General features: G+C 39.0%; 1 protein-coding gene and 2 long non-coding RNA genes across 5 annotated transcripts; 2 read left to right on the plus strand and 1 right to left on the minus strand.

Annotated features, from left to right (window-relative positions):
* Positions 1-875: 875 nt before the first annotated feature.
* LOC122996860 lies at positions 876-5134 on the minus strand. Of its 2 annotated transcripts, none has more exons than XR_006407097.1 (6): positions 4440-5134; positions 2279-2635; positions 1993-2165; positions 1671-1794; positions 1451-1553; positions 876-1355 (listed from the first exon to the last, which is right to left on the minus strand). It is a non-coding gene; the product is annotated as an uncharacterized LOC122996860 (long non-coding RNA). The 2 variants fall into 2 exon arrangements; XR_006407103.1 differs by lacking the exon at positions 4440-5134 and adding an exon at positions 2764-3047.
* Positions 5135-7478: 2344 nt separating this feature from the next.
* On the plus strand, positions 7479-9879 carry LOC122988170. The gene is made up of 4 exons (XR_006404723.1): positions 7479-7744; positions 8054-8352; positions 8790-8982; positions 9097-9879. It is a non-coding gene; the product is annotated as an uncharacterized LOC122988170 (long non-coding RNA).
* A 4159-nt stretch (positions 9880-14038) lies between these two features.
* Positions 14039-26249, plus strand: LOC122996928 (synaptotagmin-5). Of its 2 annotated transcripts, none has more exons than XM_044372772.1 (5): positions 14039-14241; positions 16020-17051; positions 21571-21742; positions 23816-23982; positions 24298-26249. In XM_044372772.1, the coding sequence occupies exons 1-5, from the start codon at positions 14212-14214 to the stop codon at positions 24445-24447; spliced, it is 1551 nt and encodes a 516-aa protein (XP_044228707.1). In that variant the 5' UTR covers positions 14039-14211; the 3' UTR covers positions 24448-26249. The 2 variants fall into 2 exon arrangements, with proteins under 2 accessions (XP_044228707.1, XP_044228790.1); XM_044372855.1 differs by having other exon boundaries at positions 14040-14241; positions 16048-17051.
* Positions 26250-26694: the final 445 nt, after the last annotated feature.

Below are 26694 nucleotides of genomic sequence, written 5' to 3' on the forward strand. Positions count from 1 at the left end.
GTTCGTTTTAGTTTAGTTGACTGATAAAAGATTAGTGTGAGTGACCTAGTTTGAGTGACTTGTTGAAAGTGAGAGTGTGTGACTAGGAACCCTCAAAATATTCATATCCGCATCCATTGTCAGCTGTTTAAATACCAAAACACCACCACAATTTAAAATACTTTTTTAGAGTAGCAATGGTCAGGAAACTGCTGAAATAAAGTGCATGTTGCATGTGAGGCAGCAGGTATGAATCTCTGTTAGTTTATAATCAAACACCAGCAGGTACTATGGAAGATGCTGTCTTGTGTTCTTGTTGTTAGTGTGTATGTAACCCATGCAGCCTCACTTCAGTTCAGTCTTTTGATAGCTTTTAAGTGTTAGGATTCAGCAATGGCAAACCATAAAAAAATATGTTTATCAGTCTCCTCTGTTTTACAATGCAGTTGTAATCAATTCATTATGGCATAAGTGATATGTGTCATTTGTCTAACGGGCACAAAAAAAAAGTACCAGAAGAGTGAGCAAGAACACTGATACATTGTAATGTAATGAGTCACCCATGATGGTGCATTGGTCACAGTTTCAAATGAAAAAAAAGATATTAGTAATTTACACAATGCAGTGTTCAGATGAAAGATTTAAGAGCAGATTTTTTAAATGCATGTTTGTTTCTTACAGCAGGAACGTTCTAAAACAATAACTTTGAACTTACCATTAGGGGGAGTCCTGGATGTCAGATGAGCTCTGACTACAAATTCAACAAAGGTATTTGTTAAAAACACAATGCAGCACAAAAGGCTATTTGAAAACACTTTGAGACCTAATTTGACCAAGACCAAGTGAGCAACAGGCCACCGCATAGACCAAAAAAAGTTTGCAATATGTTGATTTATTTCTGTGTGACGGTTATGGGTTCACAGTACTTTTATTCACCAGTTTTCACAAACTCAAACTTGCCACAATATGTTGACAAAGCCTTTTCAAATAATGAATTCCATTTAAAATCAGATAAAATGAAAACAATAACAAATAGGCCTACATCTAAAAAATAACAAATCCTTGGTATAAAAACTGACAGTTTCTTACAGCATATTAACATAAGAGAGATTTGATACTTTCAACACATCTGTGGACCCAGGTCTCTTGGATGGCTCCTCCATAAATCGTTGCACCATCTCTAACAAAGAGTAGGTTCTTGATGATCACTTTTAGGGGCAGAGTGTATTATCAAATGTAGTCAAGTCAAATGTAATCAGCATGATTTGCTGAAATGTGTTTGAAACGCAGTGAGTTTTGTGCTCCTGTTCTCCTGACGCCATGTCCAGGAACTTGGACTGTAGCTGATGACAGAAAGATAACGCTAACTCTCTCATCTAGAAGACAGAAGGGAGAAAGAAAATTGATTGAAACAATTAAAATTTTAGGTCACTGCACCAGCCATAGTAACACAACTAGCAGTCCTATCAACCTCTTGTCCAGGTCGTTGTTGATGAAGGCCGTGGCTCCCTGCTGAGGTTAATCGCCAGCTCCCTCTCCTCTCCAAACAGCTGGCCGAAGAGCAGTGAGGCGGTCTGCCACACCCAGCAGTGAGGGTACCGCAGGTGAAAACAAACAAACAAAAAATGTAATCATTTTCATTTATTCTACATAACAACAACAAAAGGAGATGTTAAAGTCTTGACTCACACCTTCATAGTTGTCACAGTTGATCACTCTCTCCAGCAGCAGGTCGTCCACATGACGGGCAAAATTCTCCTCCACCCGCTCCACAAACAGACCACAGACCTGAGCCCCGAGACGCCGCAGGCTGGCCTGGAGAGGGGGCAGATGGGAAAATTATAGATCACATTCTACGTTATTTAAGACACTGAGATATATAAGTCAGTAGAGTTTCAAACGCTGCATTAAAAAAGTACAAGATAAAAACAATTAATTATTTCATGTTCAGATGATAAAAATAACCTTGAAGTTGTATATGTATAATGTAGGTGTGTGCGAGTGGATGTGTACTTTTTCTGCATTCAGCTGGTGTTGACGAGGGAGAACAAGGTGTTCTGGTGGTTCAGGTCCAGTTAGGCCAGCAAGGCCTTGATGGCCATTTTCTTACAGCATGCCAAGTTGTCAGTGACCACAACCAAGGCCAGCAGGGCAAAGAACAGGCCACTGTGCTGAAACAACAGGTTCTGAGTGGGAAAATAAAAATGCAATCTAAGCTTTTATTTTGGTTACAAAATTCAGTTAATATTTTTGTAAACACACATGTTGCACATTCAGACTTGAAAGAAAATGTCCACACCTTAGGGCAAGTCTGGAAGGTGTATGCCAGCATCTCCAGCACAGACTCCCTGCCTCTGTGGGGCTCATAGGCCAGCTGGGCTATAACAAAGTCCAGGTGCCTTCTCAGATTCTTTCCCAGCAGGTACTTTAGATAGATTTGAAAAACACAAAGCACCTTCTATTTACTGACTGAACTGGAGATCATCCCTTTATAAGACATTACACATTGCCTGTGTGAGCAGCTGTTGACAGTGAATCCTGATCATAGCGTTCCTCCCACTGACAGACAGCTTGGCCTCTTGAAGGGGTCCAGCATCTCGGGTGAAGACACCTCAAACAATGTTACTTTGGCTTTCTTCAGACTCAAGTGGTGCAGCTGAGGAATAGACAGACAATAATGTAAAATAGTAAATAATAGTAGAGATCATTCTAAGCATTTTTTTAATTGCTACAAATTGATGCTAATAAAAATTCTATGTGGCTTGACTGCTCATGGAGGTGTACTTGAAGGCCTGTGTCCACTAGGAGGTGCTTGTTGGTTCGGCTGCTGACTGGAGCTTTCTTAGCCCCTCTCTTTGGGGTCAGGGGCAGGAGCAGGTCTGGACACATTTGACACTCAGCAGCCAGACATTTCTCCGTCATCTGTTTAAGAGCTTCTGAGATTGGTACTAAAATGAGAATTGCTGCCGTATTCCTTAACGAGGCTACACTACTCTTATAACAGTACCTTTCACATAGATGTCCTTTGAAGAATGAAGAGAGGGAGGATGACCTCATCACTGACCGCATCACTGAAGTTATATTATTTATGTGTGTGTATATATATATAGTGTATTATATTATATTATATTATATTATATTATATTATATTATATTATATTATATTATATTATATTATATTATATTATGTTATATCAATCAATTTTTATTTATATAGCGCCAAATCACAACAAAAGTCATCTCAGGGCACTTTTCACATAGAGCAGGTCAAGACCGTACTCTTTAATTTACAGAGACCCAACAATTCCCCCATGAGCAAGCATTGTATATTATAATATATTATAAGAGTATTATAAGAGCTCTTGTAATACATCCATAGCCCTCAGGCGTTCTGGTTTTCTTGCGCATCTCACTGTTTACAGAAACTGTCTATAAACTCTTTTGAATTTATTATTAATTTTAATGATTAACATAACTACACATACATATGGAACACATGGAATGGGCAAACTTATCATACGAAGGACATGATATGGGAGAAAAAATAAATACATTTAAAAAATAAAACAAAATAAACTAATTAATTAGGCCTATGTGCATAGCAACCATAGACTAGATAACAACCAGCAGATCCTCTCAAAACGCAACTCTCTTTAATTTACATAACACTACATACAAAACACATGACATATCTCCGGTTATAACTGGAGAGAAAAATAGTAGCCTACTGAAATTAAATTAAATCAAATCAAATAAAAAGAAATATAATGAAACATTATGTGCATAGCAACCAGAGGCTCCTCCTCCATGATTCCAGAACGTGACATCATTAGCAGTACAGTATATAAGTACAGCCTGTGTTAAACGTTACTTTCACTCAGATGTCGGAGTGGTAAGTTTATTTTTTAAACTAAGCTAAGCTAGGCTAATTAGCATTAGCATTGCAAATTAGCTAGCTACGCTAATTAGTTTAACATTAGCATCTTCGCTAAATATTTTTGTTGGGGAAATATATTGTGTTGAGGAAAGAAGAAAGGCAATTTACAGTGTTTTTCTGTAAAAAAAATTTTTCATTGCTCGTAATGAGTAGTAACGCATTAACGTTACTGCGTAACATGTTATTAGTATCACTAATGATTACTTCTTCAGTAACGAGTAACGTGAGTTAACTGATTACAATTTGATATTCTTTAACTAAGTTATTTAATGTTAACCTACAACAACACTTCCTCCCACCAGGAGTAATTGAGAAGGTTGATTTTAATATTTTCCTTGTGTTCAGTGGAGGGCTAGCTAACGTTAGCTGTTAGCTTGGCGCAGGTGCTCCAGTTGAAGTTAGACATTTAGCATCCAGCAAACAAGAAGGGATACCTCTTCCTATACTATTCAGTTGTTTTATTTGTGATTTCTGTTTTCGTATCTGGCCCGTGAAGCTTATAAAGTATTTATTTAGGGGTCACCTGGGTTTATTTCCGGAGGTGGGAGGGTGTGAACCATGGTGTGAAGCCCGCAGTTTCACTGTGAGTATGCTGCTGTGTGCAGTCCTTTTGACTAAAGCTAACGTCAGCTGGTGATGATAAGTAAATGACTACAAACCTCAGGCTGACTGTAGTTTAACAAAACCTTGTTTTTTAAAAATTAATTTCTACACGTTTTAAATACAGAAAATGGCTTTGGCGTTGTTAGATATTTTTGACAGAGCTGCAATGAATAAATAACAATAATGAGTTTAAACAAATTAACGTATTTTTACTGTCGACAAATGAGTAAATTTATGTAATTACTTGACAAAGTGACAAGTTATGGATACTTGATTTCTTTTCTGAGTAATTTGAGTAATTTGCCAAAAATGTGCATCTTTTGTTGTACATAGGGAATGTAAGTTCACTTTGTCGTGTATTACGTGTAAAATAGACTGCGCACCTAGTTCTTCCTTTGTGATGACTAAACTCCTCACACTTATCACTTTCTTTGCATAGTTGTGATGTGAATAAAAGAGCAACTACATCCAAAAACTTTTTTTTTAATGCTATACTTCTATTCATTACTTATCACAGAGAGAATAAATCAGTAGTCATTATGTGAACAGTTGAACTCATATGTGTTGGTGTTACCATAATAGTGTTATGGAATTTTCCATCTTTAGGGGTTACAGGTTGGAATGACATTGGGTCAAGACGAAGCCTTGAGGTCATGCTGTAATTCTTAATCTCTCCTTGAGACGTCAGTTGTCTGTGATGTTTTGGTGAAAGCAGAAACCTCTCAGACAAAGAGTATATCAGCATTTCCATGGTTACTAAGGTCAGAGGAGGCTTCCCTAAACAACACATATGGGTGGATGACACAGACGCTCAAACCAAAACTGCTGAAATTACATGCAACGTGACTAGTCAGACTAATTTTTCATATTGTAGGCTGATAAAGACTAGGACTCAGATCTTCAGAGGGCAGAACCGAAAGAGACAGCATCGGAGCAAAATGCTCTGGTGTTTACTGTTTTTGGTTCTACACTTGGCCTTACAGATACTAATACAGATAATTGAGCAGGACTGTCACACACTATGTACCCACTCTTTGTTTGCATTTTTAAATATGCTGAAAAGGAGTGTCCTGGCAGAAATTGAGGGTTAGATGATGATGATAGGCCAGCTGTTATGTGTAAGGTGGTTGGTGTTGTGTGTGTGAGGTCAGACCCCCACAGCTGGCCAGTCTGTTGGTACACATCTTTAAAGAGTCTCTGAATGAAAGTGATCACAAAATAAAAACTGTACATGTAACAGAATATCAAAAAGTGACATTTAGTTTAAAATTCATATTGCAACTACATTAAAACATCTTATTATTTATTTATCTTTCAGATTACTAGAGAGTGAAAAACTCAAGCGGACGGAGTGAATACTGTGAAGTATTGTTGTTGTTGCTGAGAGTACTGTGAAGTATTATTGTTACTGCTGAGAATACTGTGAAGTATTACTGTTGCTGCTGTTTGTTTGTTTGTGTTTATCACACTTAAGTGATTTGTGTTAGCCTGCCATCGTGTGTGAGACTGTGGTTGCATTTTATTTGTAACCCCAAGTGCTGTTTATCGTTGCTTGTGTTTGATAGTTGTAGTTATATGATAGATGTTTGTTAATTGAAGCATTATTGATTTATGATTGGTATTGCTAAAGTTAAACTCTGTTAAAGAGTTTCCTGTGGTTGTTTGTAAACATACTGTGCTACAACAGCTTGGTGACGATTCAGTGCTCGAATTCCAACCTTCACTGTTCATCCTGTCTTGTTAATATCTGTCACATGTCAACATTCTTGGATCAAAACCCTTATTGAGACTGTTTTCACTGTTTGGTTATTTGTCCCTGACCTCAAGGTAGTTTAAATAATTATTGTTGATAATTATTAATTATTGCTAATAACCAAACCTGCTCCTACTGAGTCAAAACACTAATCTATCTAATTTGATATAAACTAATGAGATTTAATCTAATTCATGGTTTAGCTTTAGTTTGCAGAAAAATGATTTCAAAGTAGGATGAAGGTAGTTAGAGGAGTAAAAGACAAATTTTAAATGGTGATTGTAATAAATAAAGTAATTTGTCCTCCCATGAGGGGGTGGTGGTGAGTAAAATATTATTTTTAAAGGAATGAAAAGAATCAAAAGAATAGTAGTGTGTGTTTTCCAACGCAATCAAATCAAATGTAACACGACAGATTCAAACCTGATTTAAGCTGATTTGATCTATTCCAAAATATTCTAATAGTCTTATTTCACACTCATGTCTTACACAGATAGAAAATATGTACGTAACACTTTCTTTGTGCTGTGAACTGGACAATTCAATCTTTAAAGTTGAACTAAGATTAAGAAAATAAAAATTGCTAAAAATGAACAAATGTCATTGTTGTTTGTTTTGACTTGTGTACTTGTTTGGCTCACTGAGACTCTCCAATGGAACAGTGTTTTTCTTGTTATAAAATGTGAGCTGGGTTTGTTGTCTATGTGCTGTTTTTAACAGGATCTTTGAATACAAAGTCACATCATACAGTTACACAGCATCATTTAAAGCAGCACAAGTTTCACCAGAGTTAAGATGATCCATGATCCAAAGCTCTGAAATCTGGGAACATTTTTGATATTTTATGATATTTTCTGTTTCCATTCTGTTGTTAGTAAACAAAAACATGTTTTCGGGACAATAAATTGGTTTGCTAAAGCAACTAAAAACTGACCAATAAAAACAAGCAAATTATGTCAAAAATGTTTTGAGTCAATGTAAAAAATAAGAAATAAAACAAGAACATAACACTACGCTAATACAACACAAATATTTCCTCATCATGAGGCTCCAGTGATGCTGGTCTCTGGTTGGTTCATTTCTATCTATCTGGATGTGATCTACATTATGAAGGAAACTTTGCCAGTCTCTGCTCCAGCAGTCAATCATCATGGATAAAAGTCCCTTTTACCCTCAACTTGAATCTAAACCACCAGCAGGCGGCAGTGTAGGTTCATTTCTGACTGGAACTTTTTTCTCCTTTTTTTTTTTTTACCACAGTAAAGATGAAGCAGAATTTCATTTTACCTCACCGGAAACAGCTGACTATGTATTATAAAGACTTTTTTTTTTTTTTAAATAAATGGATACAGTAACATGAGATGAACAGTCATCTACTTAAAACAACTGGGGTTTGATTCCTGTCAGTTTTGGGTTGGATGTCCCACATCACATAAACACACCATCTACTGCGAGACTATAACTCAAATGAGGTGAGTTATACTGATTGTTTATTGATCATTTGGATGGTTGTTAGTTGTTACCACGGCGACAGTACTTTTCCCGGGCCCAACAGAGCTCACACAATCTATTTACTTAAAGAGACTAAGAATAGAAAGCCTCACTCAATAAATCACACAGTCAACTGGCCAAATTATGTCAAAACTTCTCATAAGAATGATTGTAAAAGACTATTACTGCTCTGAAATCAAAACTTTAATCACACTGGATGTGTGCGTGCGTGTGTGTGTGTGTGTGTGTGTGTGTGTGTGTGTGTGTGTGTGTCTCTCTTTGGCCAACAGCTGGAACCAGACTGCAGTTCTGGACTGGAAGACTGGAAGTTAGCCAGCTATACTGTTAGTGCTGCAGCAGCACACATGCTGAAAGCTCACCACTGCAGTTAATGGTCAGAGCAGCACAGGTGGCTGAGTTAAGTCAATTCACACTCGTGATGCTCAATGAAGGATGACGCCATGAAAACGAACAAAAGGAGAGCATTTTCTAGATAATTTTGAGTCACTCATAATGAAAGGATTTCACCAGCCAGCAGACCAACAGCCAGTGGATGCTGGCTCTGATGAGGCGTGAAGGCTCAACACATGTGAGTCAACTGTTCTGATGTTTGAAGTTTTACTCTTTTTCTGAGACCTTACAGAATTACAGCTGCTCTGGAAATGAGGCAATGTCTTTTTCATTTTCAATTTTACGGATTGATCACTCAAGACAAAGTTTTCCATTTTAAGACTAAACAGGTGTTATATTATGAGGAAGGATCTGAAGGATGGAAAGAAAAAGGCCTGCAGGTGGTGCTAGTCACATCTCTTACAGGGCCAGGGCCCAAGGGGCTAAAGGCAAAATTTAACCCCCCATGAAATTGGAGAGCCATAAATATCCTAATAAATTTTAATTGCAGTGCTAAATTTCAGATTTATACAGCATATTTTTAACAATATAAGTGCTTTTTCTGGTCTCACCACTCTTTTTATCTTTGATTCCTGGTTCTCATTGCAAGCTCCATCAAACTGTTTTTCCCCACAGATGTTTACCTACAATACGTCAGTCTCATTTCTGTGGGGCATGATGCCTTATTATCCAGCCGAACAGGAGGATCCCAACCAGCCTGAATGGCAGCTTGTCGTGTCTTTCTTCTGTAACGGAATGATCGAAGGCGTCATACTGCTGCTCCTCTTCTGGCTCCTCATTCAGGTTCTCTTTGTCAGTAATCTGGAGGGTAAGCTACTGGATATAACTTTCCCTTCTCTAAACGCACACACTGTTGAACATTTGCCAAATAATGTGTCTGTGGGCCTTGGGCCAGATTACCTCACTTTACCTCCCTTTAAAGATGTCCGCAGTGCCATCTCTTGTAGGTGAAGGAGACCACCTACAGAAATCATGCAAGCAACCCTTGAACCAGTTAATAAAAATTCATTGTTGTTTCAAGTTGTTGCCACACAATCAATAGAGTCAAGACATTGTGTAGAGAAACGTTATTGTCATCTTTCTGTGGGTTTACACACACAAACAACCCACATAGCTACATAAAGGTTGAGAGTATTCTAGTGTGAAATTTATTGTGAACAATTTTTTACATTATTTGACGATCGACATGCTTACGAATTAAGCAAACTAATTAATTAACTAAGTCGGGCACATTCACATGGTAATCTCTCCATCTGTACTCAAATAAGTGGCTATTTGACCCACCCACACAGAAGCACAGAGAAGTGACTCCGGGTGGTATGATGCTTTAATCTGGAGCGACACAGGGCTTCCGTTAAAAGCCCTTTGGCCTGAGGGCATCTATATTTATAGCATCAGAAATCACTGTTTGCCAACAGTCTTGTAATTCCTCTCCTTGATTAAGGACTTTAAGGACATACTGTATGTTTCTGTCCTGGAGGTTAAAGAGCCTGACAGGGTGTTGAGATGGGTGACTGAGTCATTCCTCTAATGGGAGGCTTTTGGACAAAGCTTTATTATATTACTTAAAGCTGCATTCATGTATCTGTTATTTGATACTTGGGGACAGAAAAACAAGTTGAAAACAAAATTGATATCCCAGCTTATAAAGTTGTTTAACCGTTGCCTATTTTCAGCTGACACAATGCAATATTAAGCATCTACGCAGTCGTGTCTCTGGCCACCTGATGAATGTTAGTACAAACCAAAACAATGATCCAAAATAGACCAAAAGGCCTCGTAGAAGGGAACTGTATAGTTGGGCGATAATCCTTCATTATAATCAACCCCTTTCACATTACTCATAGTCATTTGATAATCTTTTTATATAAAAAATATCGATTAATGCAGCTCTAAGAATCCCTTTTCATTCCAATTTTAGTATTATTTCACAAACATAACACAGCTGACTTGCAGATAAAGATAAGTTTATGCACATAAATCCCAAAGTCAGGATTAAAGTTGGAGCTCTGATATAATTATACATCTTATGGTGTATGATAAACATGCACAGTATGTTCACATGGTTGTTTCTGGATGTTGTAAGGTGAATGTGTATGTTCACAGTACAGATATCGCTGGCATCATTGGAAACTGAATAGCAAGGTTGTGGAAACCAGTAACATACTGCAACTCATACAGTTTAATTTTTTGGGGGGGGTTACAGATGCAGTGTGACTTCAATAAAGATTTATTACTTGTATGTTTTTGACTGAAGCTGACTTGCAGTTAAGTGTCAATGTTTTGGCTTGCAGTTGTCAATTTTCTACTTTTAAACCACTAATATCACTGATGTTTCTCTACATTGCTTATCTCTTGGGCTGGAAGTGAGTCTCACTCTGCCCCTGATATTGTATATTTGAAGCACATTGGGTTCATAAATGATAACTGTGTAAAATGTATGTTTATGTATTCATAATGCATTAGGATAATCTCTAATAATGATATAAACATGGTTAGTATTTGTTTCATTTAACTTTATGGACAAATCATTCAATCAATTGACCAGCCAACCTTAATATATATTGTGGTTATATTTAAAATTAAGTATTCCATATGGATTTACATTCTGTATGGAATCAAAAATGTTAAACGCTGGGACTAAATATTTCTTGGTGCACACAGCATTAGCCTCAAGCAGCCAAAGCTGGAGTGGATCACAAACAGCCCATAATTGGAGTCAGGAATGTACACAACAAAGCAGCAGAAATAAGAAGACACTTATGAACGCACACACTTAATGTGCACTCATACATCAACCTCAAAAATGGCTCATTTTCTTACCATTCACATGTACATGAACCTTTCATTTGTCACATTCATTTATACAATGTTCATCTCCAACCTGAACATAATCAGGCCAGTGAGACACCTGAACCTTCTCATGCTCTGCTCAACTCCTCGATAGAAGAATCAGTCCAGGGAACCACTTTAATCTGTCAGTGAGTAATAGAGCTTTGGAAGGAAGCGATGCTAATTGAGTTGATGGGGGAAATGCTCATCTAGAGGGTTTTTCTGGGTGTATGTTCAGCTGGTGTAGAAGCAGATCTTTGTGAGGGAGATTTTCCAAAGCTGAGAGGGATTCGGTTTAGCTTTAACTAAAGAAAGTCATGGAGATTCAGAAGTGTGTAGTGTATCCTAAGGCCATGGCTGTATGGACATCAAGGGGCACACAGAAACACATTTGCCAATGGGTTTATAAAGTAAGTCTGCACACACAATAAAATCTGCATTGTTCCTCAATTACCTGATATGTGGTAAGCTGATGTGTCCAATTCATCTTTTAAAACCAGAATTGAACTTAACGAGAATGTAGTTTTGCCGAGAGTTATGTATGTGAGTCTAAAGTGGACTACAGATTATCAGGTGAAGTGCAACACACACAAACATTATGATATGATGCTGCCTTTGAGCAAAGCATACAATAGTAACAGGATGACAGCATTGCTCAGATGATTTGTTTAAATTCGTAGGCGGAAGTAGAGTGATGTCATCCCGCTGCAAGGTCTCAGTAATCATACGGGAACGCTCATACAGAACAAATGAATGCAGAATGAATAAAACTGAACAAACATGAGAAACAGTGAATTGTTGACAGGCTCTTCACAGAGGAGGGCCCTCCTGCAGTGTCCTGTGACAAACCATTGGCTCAAATCGGTTTTTGAACAAAAAGCAGATTGTTGAATGAATGAAACAAGCAAATGCAATGACTAATCCTCTCTTTCTGTTGACCTGACAGTAATGTGTGTTTGACCTGCACTCTGATGAAAATACAAGCACTCAAATAATGACTCCATTTCCTTGTTTTTAAAGTAGTTAAATCTAATTAAATTGAATAGAATTTGATAATATTAAAATTAAATTTAATAATTAAGTCAAGTACTATTAGATAAAACAAAACGTATAATTAGACAATTAAATATATTGAATTAAATATTAAATTAAAATAAATTAAATGTTAGTAAATAAATAGTGTTGTTTTCTCAGCGACTGCATTGGTCATGTTACTTACTACAGACGATGTCTGTAATGTTGCCACTGTCAGCAGTTTCATTTTTCAGCCATTAGTGTGCTTGGCCTTCATTATATCTTTATGCGATAAACTGTTTATCATTCCGTATCAACATTTGATTAAGCATCTGTTATCATTTCAGAAGCTGCTATTCCTCTCCTGCCCACTAGTTGTCCTCATTGTGTTCCTGTCAATGTGCCAATCACCTGATAGTATAGTACCTGCCACATGCCTCTCATAACCCCATGACCCTCACAGTCTGTACTGTATACCTGCCCAGTAGGCTAAACACTCCACACATTGTCTGTTGTGTCTCAGCTAGTCAACGCATCGCAGCCCTCTCTTACATGTATTTACCTGCCTGACTAGCTTTTGATGTAGTCCTGCACTGGTCTGAATGGGAAAAAGCTAAAATGCTTCTATTCTATATTATTGGTCTGGGTCTTTATGAAGGCAAGTTGCTTTGTGGTCGAAATATCGGTTATCATTGGAGTTTAGTGTGCGTTCATCTTCTCTTCGATATATGCCATCACCATGACCAGCGTATTGTTTTTGTTGAGCATTCAGCAGACAGCTCTTGCTGATCTTTTTTTCTGTTCTGTCACAAATAAGAATAAAGGTTTCAAAATGTGTTTTAAACTGATTTTACAGTATACATCTTAATGTAGTCCAGGTTTGACAAATCTAAGTACAGACATAGTGGTCTTTAATCTGGATCTCATCTTATGTGGTCTACAGTGGTCTGGTTACAGATAAGAGCAGTGGAATTGCCTTTTTCTGTTTTCACAAACTGAATAACACCTTTACAAATCTGGATCTGTAATTTAAACAGTCTCTAGTGTCTACGTGTCCAGATTTGATACATCTAAATACGGTGGTTTTTGATTTTTTGGTTTTATAAAAAACAATAAAGCTTTGATAAATCTGAAAGTAGTTTTTAAACAGCATTAATGTCTCTCCTCCAGACATGCACCATGTGGAATAATAAATTGTGTCTGATATGTTTAGCTTTTTTTCCCCACAGTTGCTTTGTTAAACGTCTTCTCCCCCATTGAATATGCAAATATTGTTAATTTCATAAGTTTAACTGCTGGATACAAGATGTCTCTTATGCCACAAATCATGCTCGTAGGCACACAACAAACTCAGATATAAGGTGAGCACAGAGAAACTTTACACTTTCAAATGAATGTGAAAATTCCTTCTAGTGTCAAACTCTGCACATACATCATTCTGCACAGTGAAACTCAAACATCCAACTGAAGGAACAAGAAGAAAAACATATTTTAGAGTCCAGGGGACTTTAATTTCTCCCCTAACTTCTGAACTTCATAGAGGTGGAACCACTGGTGAAACTAACACTATAAACTAACAATGCATTGTGTTTGATACACTTACCATTTTAAATATCATATATTTTGTAAAATCTTAACATGAATATGAATACTAACTAGAGCTGTCAGATAAATGTGTTAGAGTAAATATTTCAGTATTTCTTTCTGAATTATACTGTATAGTACTGTAAAGTATAAAGTAGCAGAAAATGGAAATACCCAAGTATCTTAAAATTGTACTCAAGTACAGTAAGCACTCATTAGCCTATTTCTTGCTATATTTATATCATTATATATGGCTTTATTGTTTTATGTTTTTGTACATTGTACATGTCACAGTTAAGTCGTGTTTAGTGTTTGTTCAGTCTGTTTTTGGCATCTTTAATTTGTTCTCAAGGCATAGTAACACTTACAGATAATTAATAAGATGGCAGTGAACTGCAGCACTGGCAAACCGAGACGACTGCTGTGTTTCTAAGAAGGCAGTGGACCTTTTCTGCCTCCAACGCACCGTCAGTGCGATTGAAATAAAAGCTCAGTCAACCGATCATGTAGCTGTTGGCTGGGAGGCTTCAGGTCTCTGCGCACTCACTGGCGATGGAGCTCTCTCACAAACAGCGCTCTCACTGACTCAACACACACATCAGAGTGTATGGGAACATGTCGCAGTACACGCTGGGAGGTAAGAAGCATTAAATGTTCTTGTGCTTGTGCCATACAGCTTTTGTTTACTCTCTAATCTCGCGGTTTTGTGTTTATTTGTAGCTGTAACCTATATTTTTTTCCGACAGAAGGAAAACATGGAAATATCAGATTAAATAAAAAAAATCATAATGCTGCTAGTTTTTTTTTGTGTGCTTGTCAAACTGAGCTGGAGGGGAGGAGGTTGACTTTCTGTCAAGTTATTTCATACCATCACTGTTGCTTAGTTTAATGAAGTCAACTGCAGACTGCTGCAACTAAACTAATGCACACATCTCCAGCTCTACATGACTGAAAAATCTTAATTAAAAGCTGAATTTGCACAGCTCAGGTTACTTCATTTGGTCTATAATCATAATGTCCACTAGCTTGCCAGTCTGAGTCATGTTTCAGAGCAATCATTTTCTAACATCACTGCAGCAGTCAGCCCCTCAGTACTTTCATCTCTTAATGGAGGCAGTTTGAGAAGCTGCCTGCTCCTGGACAGGCTCTCTGCCCAGGCTGAAATGGATCTGCACTGGCAGTTAACACTTTGATAGTGATCTCGTTTTATAAGGATCCATCTCACTCAGTTGTTTTGCTTTTACACAGTGATAGGTCTCTTGTGATGTGAGGATTTATGTGTGGGTCCCCTTCAGATAATCAGATGAGATTTTATTTTTTCTATGTTTAGCCTCTGATTAAACACATTTTTTCTTATCATGGATGTGATGCATTTAAACTTAATGCATCCTCCTATTTTAGGCTAATTTATCAGTTAAAAAAAATTACAAAATCACAGCATTCACCCCTAATAACTGATGGATCTGATATGAGAATATGGCCGTGTAAAAACAAACATAAAGCTTTTCAAATGAAGTGATTTTTGTTCCAGTTGGTGGTTGTTTACCTGGAGATGTCCAATGACTGCAGCTCAAAGCTTGCCAACCTTGTTTCACACCACTGTCCACCACTGGCTCTGATGCATGAGTCATCCCAATACACCCTCGTTATCTGTCGGTAAATTGGCACCAGGAGGGTTCAGTGTTAACCTCTTCAATCTCAGTTACTCTGGCAGCTCCAAGTGTTCAAACCCATTTAACTATTGAATTGTTATTCAAGATCTGCTGTTTTTTAAAAAGATATTACATACAGTGTGCTAAGATTAATTACAGGGAATAAAATGATGCAAAGGGAATGAATGATTTTTCACTTGACGTAATGGTGCAGATATATCATATATCATCCATTATTATTATCCATCTTCTAATGGACAATTAAAGGGGAATAATGACAACATTAGAGTTTAAATGTTGAAAATCATAATGCTGACCATGAATGTTTAATCAGCAAAATGCTCAAATGATGAATACACACACACACACTTGCAATTGGATTGCCAGGAAAACTGACACCAGTGCATTTCTCTGTGAACTGCTCCTGCTTTGGATCAAAGCCGTGACAATACCATTTATGATTATAACCCTGAGACATTTCCTCTTTAATCTCATCAAGGGCACAGAGTGCAGACACAACAAGATAACTGCTTAGAGTCAGATGTCCTACAATCTTTCTTTATTAATTTGTCATCTTTGAGGGTTTTCCTTTGGGTCACTAAAAGCAAAAAACAGATTTTATTTGTCAGTTTGGAACAATCTTACTGTTTTTAACTCGTGTATCGCTCTGTCTTTTTTTTGGTCTCCCTTTACTTGCTCACTCACAGATGCACACCACCCCAGTTCCTCATGCTCCTCATTAATCCCACTAACGCAATATTAGTTTGTGACTTTTTTTTCTCTCTGTCTAGTTCACCTGCAGATCCTGCTGGCTGTGGGTCTGGCTGTGCTCTGCTACTGTCTGGTTCTTGGTTGCATCCTTTGCTGTCGCAGAAGGAAGAGTGTTTCATCGGAGGACAAGGAGGCAGTTTTCTTGTCTCCTCATTCTGCTGAACAGGTGACTGTGACACTGACTCCATCTCCATGTACCCAGCTAGTGAAGCAGCAGTATGAGGAGTTGGATGGGGATGTGTTGGAGTTCCCTTCCTCTAAAAGCAGTTCTACTCCCTCTGAAGATGACTTCACTGCTTTGCCCTTTGACCCCAGCCCTACAAGATCAGCTGAATTGGTGCAGTCTACTAGGTCCTCTTTCCCGATGCGGCGCCTCAGCACCCCAGCTGTTCCCTGCACACCAAATAAACGTCCAAGTCATGGCAGAGCATCTTTGCCCTCCATCAGTAAGCTGAGCCTGGTGTCTAAATCTCGTCGGGCGATGGGCCGGCGCAGCACCGTGAGCGGTGAAAGTTTCCTGTACAGCGAGAGCAGTCGACTGACCGCTGGTGCCGCCAAAGCTGCCATCCAGCAGGGGGAGCCCTCTCTATCACAGTATGGCTCTAACTCTCTGTCCATCCCTTCCAAGCCAGCTCCTCTCTTGCACTTCTCCCTGCTCTTCTCCTCTACATGTGGCACTCTGGTGGTCAACATCCTGGGGCTCTCAGGGGCCAGTCGAAGGCGTAGCGGGGTGTTTGTCCGGGCCAGTCTTCCTCCACTCTGCCCCTCTCCTCAGCAGATAGCCTCTCGACGCCGCAGCCTCAGCCCAGAGCTCCACAGTCAAAGCTTTGTTCTGCAAGTGGGCTCTATAGAAGAGCTGCGCACCTGCACTTTGAAATTGGCTGTCTATAGCAGGGACTTCTCAGGCCTCAGAGAGGCTGCACTGGGGGTAGTGGAGGTGCCCTGTGAGCAGATGGATTGGGAGCCTGACACCACCACTACCTACACCAGGCAGCTCAGCCCGACTAAAAGCAAGCTGAAAAAGGTATATGCTGATTTGATTGCTTCATTCATTTGATTTATGCATTGCAATTAAGCTTTCAAGAGGAACGAGTGCACTGAGTAAGGAAACACACAAATGTGCAGTGGAAAACATGAGTCAAACTGCAGACTGCAGATTAGAGGTCTTCCAAACTCAAGTAGGACCTGGCTCTCAGCAACTGGACCTGAGCCCAAATGGCCCTAACAATGCAGTAAGTGTCTGCAGAGTCTAGTAAAAATGCTGATGAGCTGCCTACAATTTGTTTTAAGCCCACACAGAGTAATTATTGCCTCATTCAGCTGCACACCAACCTAATTTGGAAATCCTAATTGATTAAATACAAGTTGAATATTAACTGGTAGCTTTTATTTAGGACTTGAATTCAGAGCTGCAGTGCAGACAAAGAGCACAAGGAGCTGACGAACTTGTGGAAAAAATTGCCAGCCCCCTCTGGTGAAAATGCAGTACTCTTTAAAGGAAGAGTTCTACATTTTGGGAAAATATGCTTATCCACTTTCTTGCTGACATTTAGATAATAAGATCAATACCACCTTCAGGGCACAGTGACTTCCTGGAGACTCCGCTGGTTACCTGACAACTTCATGGTAATGACAGGACTCCAGGTTGTCACTTCACCTGGCCAAGAAATAGTCCAGCACATAAAACCCCATAAAACCACAATGTGATGTTTTTACACTTTGGTTTTTGTCTGGATTAAACAATTGAGATATAACGTGAGCATCTGACAATCTCTAACATGATAAGATGCATTCAAGTCAGTAGAGTAATTTGGTGCCGTTTTATTGGCTGGCTAAAGATGCAGCATGTGTTTTTCATGTTATCAGACTGACTCTCTCGTGTCCTTTTAGGTGTTGTCAGATCCAATCAAAATTTTGCACAGACCTTCGCCCCATGACAATTTAAGTCTGACCTAAACAGGAAACAATGTAAAGTAGAAAGTTTGGAACCTGGTAAGGGTTAGGTCAGGTCCTTGAGTGTCCAGGGGGCTGTGTCCGCCCAAGGAACTTGTGCACTGTATCTTTTACTGTATGTGTGTCTGTGTGTTTCTGTGGGTGGGTGGTAGGGATTTGAGCTCCTTTTTGGGACTGCCCTGCCTGAGCTTAGCGTATTATCTAATTTCTTTTAAAAACCTTTTTAACAAAGTCTGCCTTTTCAGTTGATTTAGCAGATAGGGCAACTACACATGCAGCCCTACGAATAGTCCATATCATGTTTTATCCACAAAGGAATGTAGTGTCTAATCAGTTCTCCCATTAGCCAGTTTTCCACTGTTGTTAGTCATGGTGACATTGTTGTTAGAGACTGCAGAGCAAACAAGCATAGTGCAGAAAATTGGCAGCGCGCCCACACCATGCCCTCTGCGGCTCTGTTGAAACACTGCCAGAGGGCATTAATGACAGGGTTTTGAAGAAAGGGGGTCTTGGTGTTTCTGTGGACATTACTCAGTCAGTCACAATTTTTGCAAAAGAGACAGTATCATTTCTCCATAATACAGTTGTATGGAAATCAACTGATTGTCTCAGAGTCAGGTGTACTTACCTACGTCCCTCCCTTCACGTCCATGACACATACATCATCACCCTCTCCTTCCCTGATATTAGCAGCTGGTGGGTGTGAATGTGTGTAACTGTGAGGAAGCTGTAAACGGGGAGGGGTGCTCACTAATCCAAATAAGGCTTTAAAGAGTGAGTGAGTAAGGAGGCTGTGGAGTCGTGACTCCAGCTTTTAATGGAGACACTTCCCAGATTTATAGAAAAACACCAGGTTTTGTAATCAGTGTAATGGGATCAGCCAGTGTGCTGATGATTATTCATCTGTATTACATTACTTGTTCTGACATTTCATGGGAATTGGGAGCATGACGTGGCAGCAATTTGTAGATCGTGAATTTTAGAACAAGATGAGCCTGATCACGACAGGGCTGCTATTGATTTTCAGGCTGATCAGCATTAGGTTCTTTTTTTTGAGCATTCCTGTTCTTTGCCTTAGTTTCAGTTTCATATTCACAGTCTCACATCATGCCTGGTAAATGGCCACGAGCAGACAAATAAGAAAGAGAATAACATTAAGAATACATCCTTAACTGATGACAGAACTGAGAATAAGTGGTCAACATATTAAGTAAAACTAAGATATCATCATATTTTGGTTATAAAAAACATGTTTATGATCTGTTTCTGAAGTGTAGTGTGTTTTTTGGGTAGTCCTTGAGCTATAATTGAGATAATTTTCTGGGTCTCTTTTGGCCCACTAGATGTACACCATCCATCATGACTCACTCATTTACTTCGGCTCCCCACAATTTCGTGCAGAGCTGTAGTGATCAGTTGGCTTGTTTGAGCTTGTGGGCTGAGAGCAGATGCCCCCAGTTTATAAAAACAAGCATTGTTTTAATTTGTTGGGCTGGCACAGTGAAACAAACTGAAAGTTGCACAAGGCTGCAGAGGTTTGGCATTAATAACAACCATGTCACATAACAGCTAGTTCCCCCACCAGCAGGAAGAAATTCTCCCAAACAAACAAGCCTGATACACCATTGGATTATCATGCTGCTGTGGCTAAACTGCAAAGAGTTGCCTACTTACTTATTCAACAGGCTGAGAGCAGCGTGAGCATCCCATTGGAGTTGTTTTTTTGGCTCTGCTTTGGTCTCCATGAACTCCTGAGAAAAATAACTGGGGCTTGCTGGATGTTTGAATTTTTTGACAAGTCACTAGTTTACTTCAGCGGTCTTCTTACCAACTCGTTCGGTGGGAAAAAATTCATACTGGTGCAAAGTAAAGATGGCACATTGCTTTCCTGCTAACTTATAGTGCTGTTTAGCAACAGTAAGCTCAGTGCCACCAAATTGGAAAGTGGCTAGCGGGATTATTGCAACAATTCTGATTAAAACAATATTCTTGTTTATATTTTAGCTTAGCCACCTGTGGCACTCAAACTCTTTATTTCTGTAGATTGTCAGCAGGTGGCAGTCACCTGAATATTACTAATTTTGTGAATGAAATGTTTTCAACTTGAGAATATCTGAGGGGGAGTTGAGTGAGTGACATTGTACCACACTAAGCTACTCACTGGCTGATAGACAAAGACTGCATAAGCTGCTTGTGTGAGTGTTCATCATTCCTGCATAAATAAAGGTTAAATGAAGTAAAACCACAGGAAGATGGTCACTCAGTGTTACACTATGTTTTCCGCCTCTCTTGTGAAGCTTCTATGCTTTGGATCAGAAAGATCGCTGGATGACTCGCATCATCGGTTTGTTATGTAACCCAAGATATTTAGAGTGAACAGAGTTACCAAATAACAGACCTCTACAGTCTCATTGCAAAAATAAGATTCAGGAAGTTACATTTAAGTATAGGGGCTGCCTCTCTTGAAAGATTCAGGCATATGTGAAAGTATAGCCTTCATGGGATTAATGAGCTCAACGTGTACCTCCTCCCCAATGAGACCAAAACTATAAACAAGCCATCTAGTATTAGTACTGGATAATGCTAATATGCTGACATAATCAACATCTGGTTAATGTAGTTTCCTCTGTCATCCTATTCCCTTTAATTTCAAAATCAAATGTATGAAATATACCTTGTTCTTGCATCCACAAAAAAAAACAACATCTGGCCATAGCTTTGAGGTTTGTTTGATAATCTGTTTTCAGGCTCAACGTAACTCCTTTTAAAAGGCAGTTTAAGTGTGAGTGACGGTCTCTGAGGCCAAGTGCTGGTGACAGACAGAGCCAGTGAACCGAAACTCACTTGTTGGATGAAATTGCCTTCACATTCTGCTGCCTGGCCTCAGCAAGTCGCTTGCGGGCTAACACTCAGCCAGTTGTCAGCAGTCTCACTGGACCCCAAACAATGCAAGCTAATGAGATCTGACATGAAATCAGATGTAAATTACCATCATACATTCACATTAGCTATTACTTTTATCTGAAGTGCCTCAGCGCATGAACATTTGTATTATTTTGGGATGGATGGTCAAATTGCCAAGGATTCTTTAACACTGGCAGCTACATAATATGATGACTAATAATAAAAATTAGCTTTGAGTGAATGAAAATGTGATACAGATTTATCCCAGCTGAACTTGTCAGGCAGGTCAATCCAAGATGCCATGTGAAAAAAAAACTGCTTATTTTTTTCAAATGTCCCTCAAATGAAGATAAACTAATTAAAATAAACCTGTTTCTGTACTTTGACTGGCAGCGAGTCCCGGCAAATCCCTTTGAGGGGGAACTGGTGCAGGCAGTATAAGTGCTTGGTCAACTTCACTGCCAGAAATATAGAAACAGATTTATGAGCATGGGTTTGAAGTGCTTTACAGCTTTGAATCTGATGTATTTTCTTTCTTGTTTTCTTTCCTTGGTACTTGGCATTTCATTTTAGCCCCCAAAAGGATGAAGGGAACATCTGCTGAGTGAAAGAAGACAGTTTTCCTCCCTTCTTCATCATTCTCTCTTTTTCTTTAATCCCTCTGTTCACCCCCACCCCCCCCTCAGAGTGTGAGTTCTCAGGAAACGCTGGGTCACAGGAAGAGTTCAGTTTGTGTGCCACGGGCTTTGGGCCAACTGTTCATCCTGCTGCAGTACCAGACACTGGCCCAGCGCATCAAGGTGATGGTCCGAAAGGCTGAGAATCTGGCCAAGCTCACACGGATCCCAGGAGCTCCAGGTATAACCAACATCTCCTCATACCCAAACAATAAAATTAGTTTCTTGTCATTTCCCTCCACAACATCTTTCTCCCCTATCAGCAATACAGAGTTCCCAAAAACTCCTCATACCATAACTGCAATATTACCCTGCAATATTACCCTCCAGATGGTATGCAAACCACAGCCACTTTCTGACCCCACCATTCAGTATTACAAATGTCATGCTACTTCCGCCTTTGTGCTCAAGAGCAGCTAGTAACCCCAGGAATTACTTACACATTGGATGATTCCACACCTAGTAAAATGTACATCCAATGCCAAGGTTCAATGCCAATGCAGGAAAATGTGTGCCCTTTATGTAGCGAGCCAAATGCATGTCCAGAGTTTCTGTCCCATAATTTTGCCATTTGCCTTTTTATTATTCATGATTACAATCTTTCTCTAACCCTAACCATATGGTAACTGCCATGCACAGATACTGCAGAAAGCAAGAATTGTAAAGGTGTTAGTTTAGGATTAATCCTCTGGGGAACACTGAATGTCTGCACAAAATTTCACGGCAATCCATCAAATAGTTTTTGAGTTATTTCAGTCGGTCAAAGTGGTGGACCAACCAACTGTGCCGTCCCTAGAGTGGGGTGGATATGACTTTGCACCATGGTTATCGTATATCGTTAATATATTTACACTATAAGCAGCAATGCACATGAACACGCTAGCTCATAAGGTTTACAGCCTCTATCTGTACTCTTCTTTGTTCCCCCAGCCATAGTCAGACTGACTAGATCCCTGAATGGCTTGTAGTATAATCAGATTAGGAACTGATCAGCCCGGTGTCATTTCCCCTCCAGTCTGTATCATATCTCACTGCATCTGATTTAAAGCTCTGCTTTGTTGATGGTGGTTAGGAGAGGAGGAAGCAGGATTTGCTGTAAGAAGAAAACAACTGTGTTTTTGTTTCCCACACTTAAACTGACTGTTTGAGGCTGGGTGATCAGTTTTGTGTTCCCTGTGAGTTTCAAGATTCAGACATTGCTTTTTTTTAGTTTTAGTAAATCCATTTAGCATGCTACACTGGTTTTATGTATGAGGGAAATCATATTTTGCGAGTGATAATGCGGATTTGACACCAGTTGTGGAAGAGGTACTCAGATCATTTAATTAAAGAGGACCTATTATGCTCATTTCCAGCTCTATATTTTTATTCTGGGACTCCACCAGAGTAGTTTTGTATGATTCATAATTCAAAAAACTCCTTATTTATCTTATACTGGCCCTTTATGCAGCCCCTCTGTCTCTAACAGGCAGTCTTAGCTCCTGTCTATTTAAGGCCGCCCTCCCGATGAGCCCACTCTATTATGATTGGCCAGCTTTCCAGAAACCTGCTAAGGGGCACCTGTATCAGTCATGTTAAGTCACCGCTGATGAAAACCCAGCATTTCTTGCTTCACTGCTTCCTAATAATAGCCTTTAAATGATGAAATAAGGAGAGACTTTTACTGTGAAGAATTTACAGGAAATTAAATGTGTTCCTCACTAAATTAGCAGAGCTTCGTTAGCGGTGTTAAAAACTGGTCCACACAACAACATATGAAGATATTTGGATCTCTTGTTCAGTGGATCAGTTAGAAATGATGCAGGGGGGAATATTACAAGCAGAAACAGCCACAGTGATGATGATGTTTGATGAAGAGGTGCAGACGACCAGCACACCTCCAACAGGTAAACTACTCATTTTACTTATCTGCTGTGTAATGGAAAAACACTCACAGCCTGCCAGCTTGTCTTGAGTCATGGCACGGCATGACTACCCCCAAAACAGTGGAAAAACACCATTATGTAAGTAGAGTGAAGCTGCGCACTGTGCATGCAGCAGATGACCATATAAAGAAATCTGTCACAAACTGATGTCAGCTCAGGCTGAAAGTAGAAAAAACCATTGGGAACTGAATGCTCAGAGCAGTCTGAAGCCTTTTTTTTCCTTTTTATTAGTTGACCCTTGTAGAAAGAGACTGTTTATACTGTTTTTACATAAGTAGAGAAAAAAAATTAGTATGTAAATGCCGATGTAATTTTTTTTCTTCTCACAGACCACTATGTTGTCATCAACTTGCGTCAGGGTGGAAAAGTAATTGGTACCAAGGAGACCAAAGGAGCCAGTGGTCCAAACCCCGTCTGGAATGCTCCATTCCTGTTTGACCTGCCCTCTGGTGACATCACTCAGCTGCCACTGGTCCTCGAATTTATTGTCATGCAGGTAGGAAGTTCTACTGTATTTGGCAAAATCCCAACCTTATAAAACAGTATATTCTGTTTTATTTTGATATGCTGAGATAATGGTAACTAAACAGCTGATAGTCCACTCACCAGGTATAATAGACAGTCCAGTGAACATCCTCACATCTACTGTTTAACATGTGTTGACCAAGTTCAAGGAGTCTGTAAATGGAAATTGGTGGATGTAGATCAGACCAGAGTAGGCAGACTAAGTACTGACATGATGATACAAACCCTTCCAGACAAATTCCATATTTCTGTGACTTTTAATGCAGTTATCTCCATGTTTCTACAGGGCCGTCTCTACACTAAGAGCAGCGTTCTGGGACGTGTATTGATTGGCAGTGATGTTTCGGAGGCGGGACAGGGACACTGGAAGGAAATGTGCAGTCGGGGGCAAGTAGAGACGGCTCGCTGGCACACCATCCAGTCCGATGTGCTGTAGGACTGATTGACAGACTGTGGGAGTGGGTTATTATCCCTCTGCTGCTCAGTGAGTGAAACACAGGGAGGTGGAGTAATGTGGAAACTTCTCCACACTTCTCCCTGCTTCCAAAGTATTTATTTTCAGTTCTGTTGTGTATTTTTGCAAGCTATGTCAATTTTTATAGTTTTCCATGTCCTCTGTCAACAAACAGTGGTTATGAATTAATTACCTGGTGATGCTAACAGCTAAAGGGAGAGACTGGCAGCATTAGTAGCTGCTTCTCACATATTCCAGATAGTCTACGTGTATCTGGAGGGAGAAGCACAGATAACTGTATGGCGGAGGCTGTGAGGAGGGCTGTGCGGCAGCTTTCTCCTTATAAAACATTATTCTACATTCTTGCATTGCCTTTGTGATTATTTCCGATGTAGTCTGTAAAACTGTATCATCCTGGTTGTATGCAACTTGTGTTGATGTTGTGGAACTGTTTGTATTGTGCCCAGAGGCTACAAATGTTAATGTTGACTAGAAATGGTTGGATTTTCAAAAGTTTGCAAAGTTACGGAGCATATATGTTGTCACCCTGCTCGTGGTTTGCTGTGGTGTACTGTGCTAGTTTTGATGCAGAATGTGCTAATGTCTTATATTCAGTATGAGGCCATTATAGTGGCCTTGCTTTGTGTGGCGTGTTTGCTGATTTATTCCTTTTTTTCAGTCCCCAAGAGGTGAAAAAATGTAGGTTTTGTTCTCTTTTCAGCTACTGTTACAATAAACATGTGGGGGCTTGATGGTTCACAGACACTACAGCTTAGTTTAAATACATACTTTAAAACAATGTTCAGTTTTCTGAAGTTGACCTACTAATGTGTGGTACATACAGAACCACACCTTCCAATTCACTGTAATGAGGAAGTGTGTCCAAACTTTTGACTGGTACTGTACATAATGAAAGATTGTTATAATTACAACTGTATCCCACACTAATGCAGAGAAGATTTATACAATAAAGTATTTTTCTGACAACCACATTATATTTTGGCCAGCTATTTATCACGTACATAGATAAATCTTTTTTTTTTTTGCATTCTCCCATTATTGTATGCACTGTATCTTCCTTTTTGAAGTGGAGTTGGGAAACAATTAAAAAAGTGAATCAGTGGAAATATGAATCTTACTATTTGTCTTCTTTTCAGGCATAAAACACATAGTGATATTACAGTTTCAGGGTGAACAACAGCACCCAGACTAAAGATGTAAGAAATTTCTTTTCATTTGTTCTTTATAACATTTTAATTTAAAAATGCAATATCCATTATTTGAAAAATGTGACACCATGCCCTATAACATAATCATTCTTAGCATTTATTCAGCAGCCTTCGCATATATAATGACACCTTTTAGAAGACGTAATGTGTTTTTAATTCTAACAAGTAACATTTTTTGTTTTAGACAGAAATTGTTGTGTTGTATTTGTATGTACAGTATATTGATCATGTTGATACCTGCTCGTGGCATGTATTATCTCAATTGTATATGAATGTCTTTGCTTTTAAAAAGGGAGCAATTTCACAAATATGAGAATTCAAAATAAATGGAAATATTAAATAATTTTTTCCTAACAGATGTGGATTTTATTGAGGTTGGGTATGTTCAAGTCAGCTAACTCACCAGAACATACAGTAGAAAAACTGTGACCTATGACCTTGATGGTGTATTTAAGGACAATTAGACAACCTAAATTTGAAACTGTTGGAATGCATTGTATTCATGAGCTTCATTATATTGCTGAAAAATAAAAAAATAAACAAGTTGTGTTGTTAGGCAATGTCAATTGTGTCAATTTATAAAGGTGAAGAAAATGTTCAATCAAAGCAACATTTAAACCTGCATTGTGGAACTTTTACATATAAATGAACGTCCTTCAAGCCCTTTCCAAATGAGTTCACACAATGCTGATTAAGCCTATCACTGCCAGATAAATCTCTCTGTATTTCACAGTATACAGAGTTTTTAATCTTATTTCGGGCGCAATATTCCCGCAATCCATTAATCCTGCACTAGAGGAGAAGAATGAGTCAGAGTCAGTAAACTGACCCAGTAATGTCCGTTATACAGTTATATTTACGTTTAGTTTGCTGGCATTAGCTAACATTAGCAACCATAAGCTACTATAACCAGACCAAGTAAAGCTGTGGCAAAACCTTTGAGTGTGTTGAAGTGAGCAGGAGTGTGTTTTATTGCTCATGAATTCAACTTTTCATAAAG

This window comes from Thunnus albacares, chromosome 1 (assembly GCF_914725855.1).
Source record: "Thunnus albacares chromosome 1, fThuAlb1.1, whole genome shotgun sequence".
Classification (NCBI taxonomy): domain Eukaryota; kingdom Metazoa; phylum Chordata; class Actinopteri; order Scombriformes; family Scombridae; genus Thunnus; species Thunnus albacares.

What these genes read in the sequence shown, in the direction of transcription:
- LOC122996928 (XM_044372772.1), top strand. Translation starts at nt 14,212, where the DNA reads ATGGGAACATGTCGCAGTACACGCTGGGAG. An exon ending in GTCGCAGTACACGCTGGGAG is followed by an intron (nt 14,242 to 16,019) that starts GTAAGAAGCATT and finishes ACGCAATATTAG; the next exon opens with TTTGTGACTTTTTTTTCTCT. An exon ending in TCGAATTTATTGTCATGCAG is followed by an intron (nt 23,983 to 24,297) that starts GTAGGAAGTTCT and finishes ATGTTTCTACAG; the next exon opens with GGCCGTCTCTACACTAAGAG.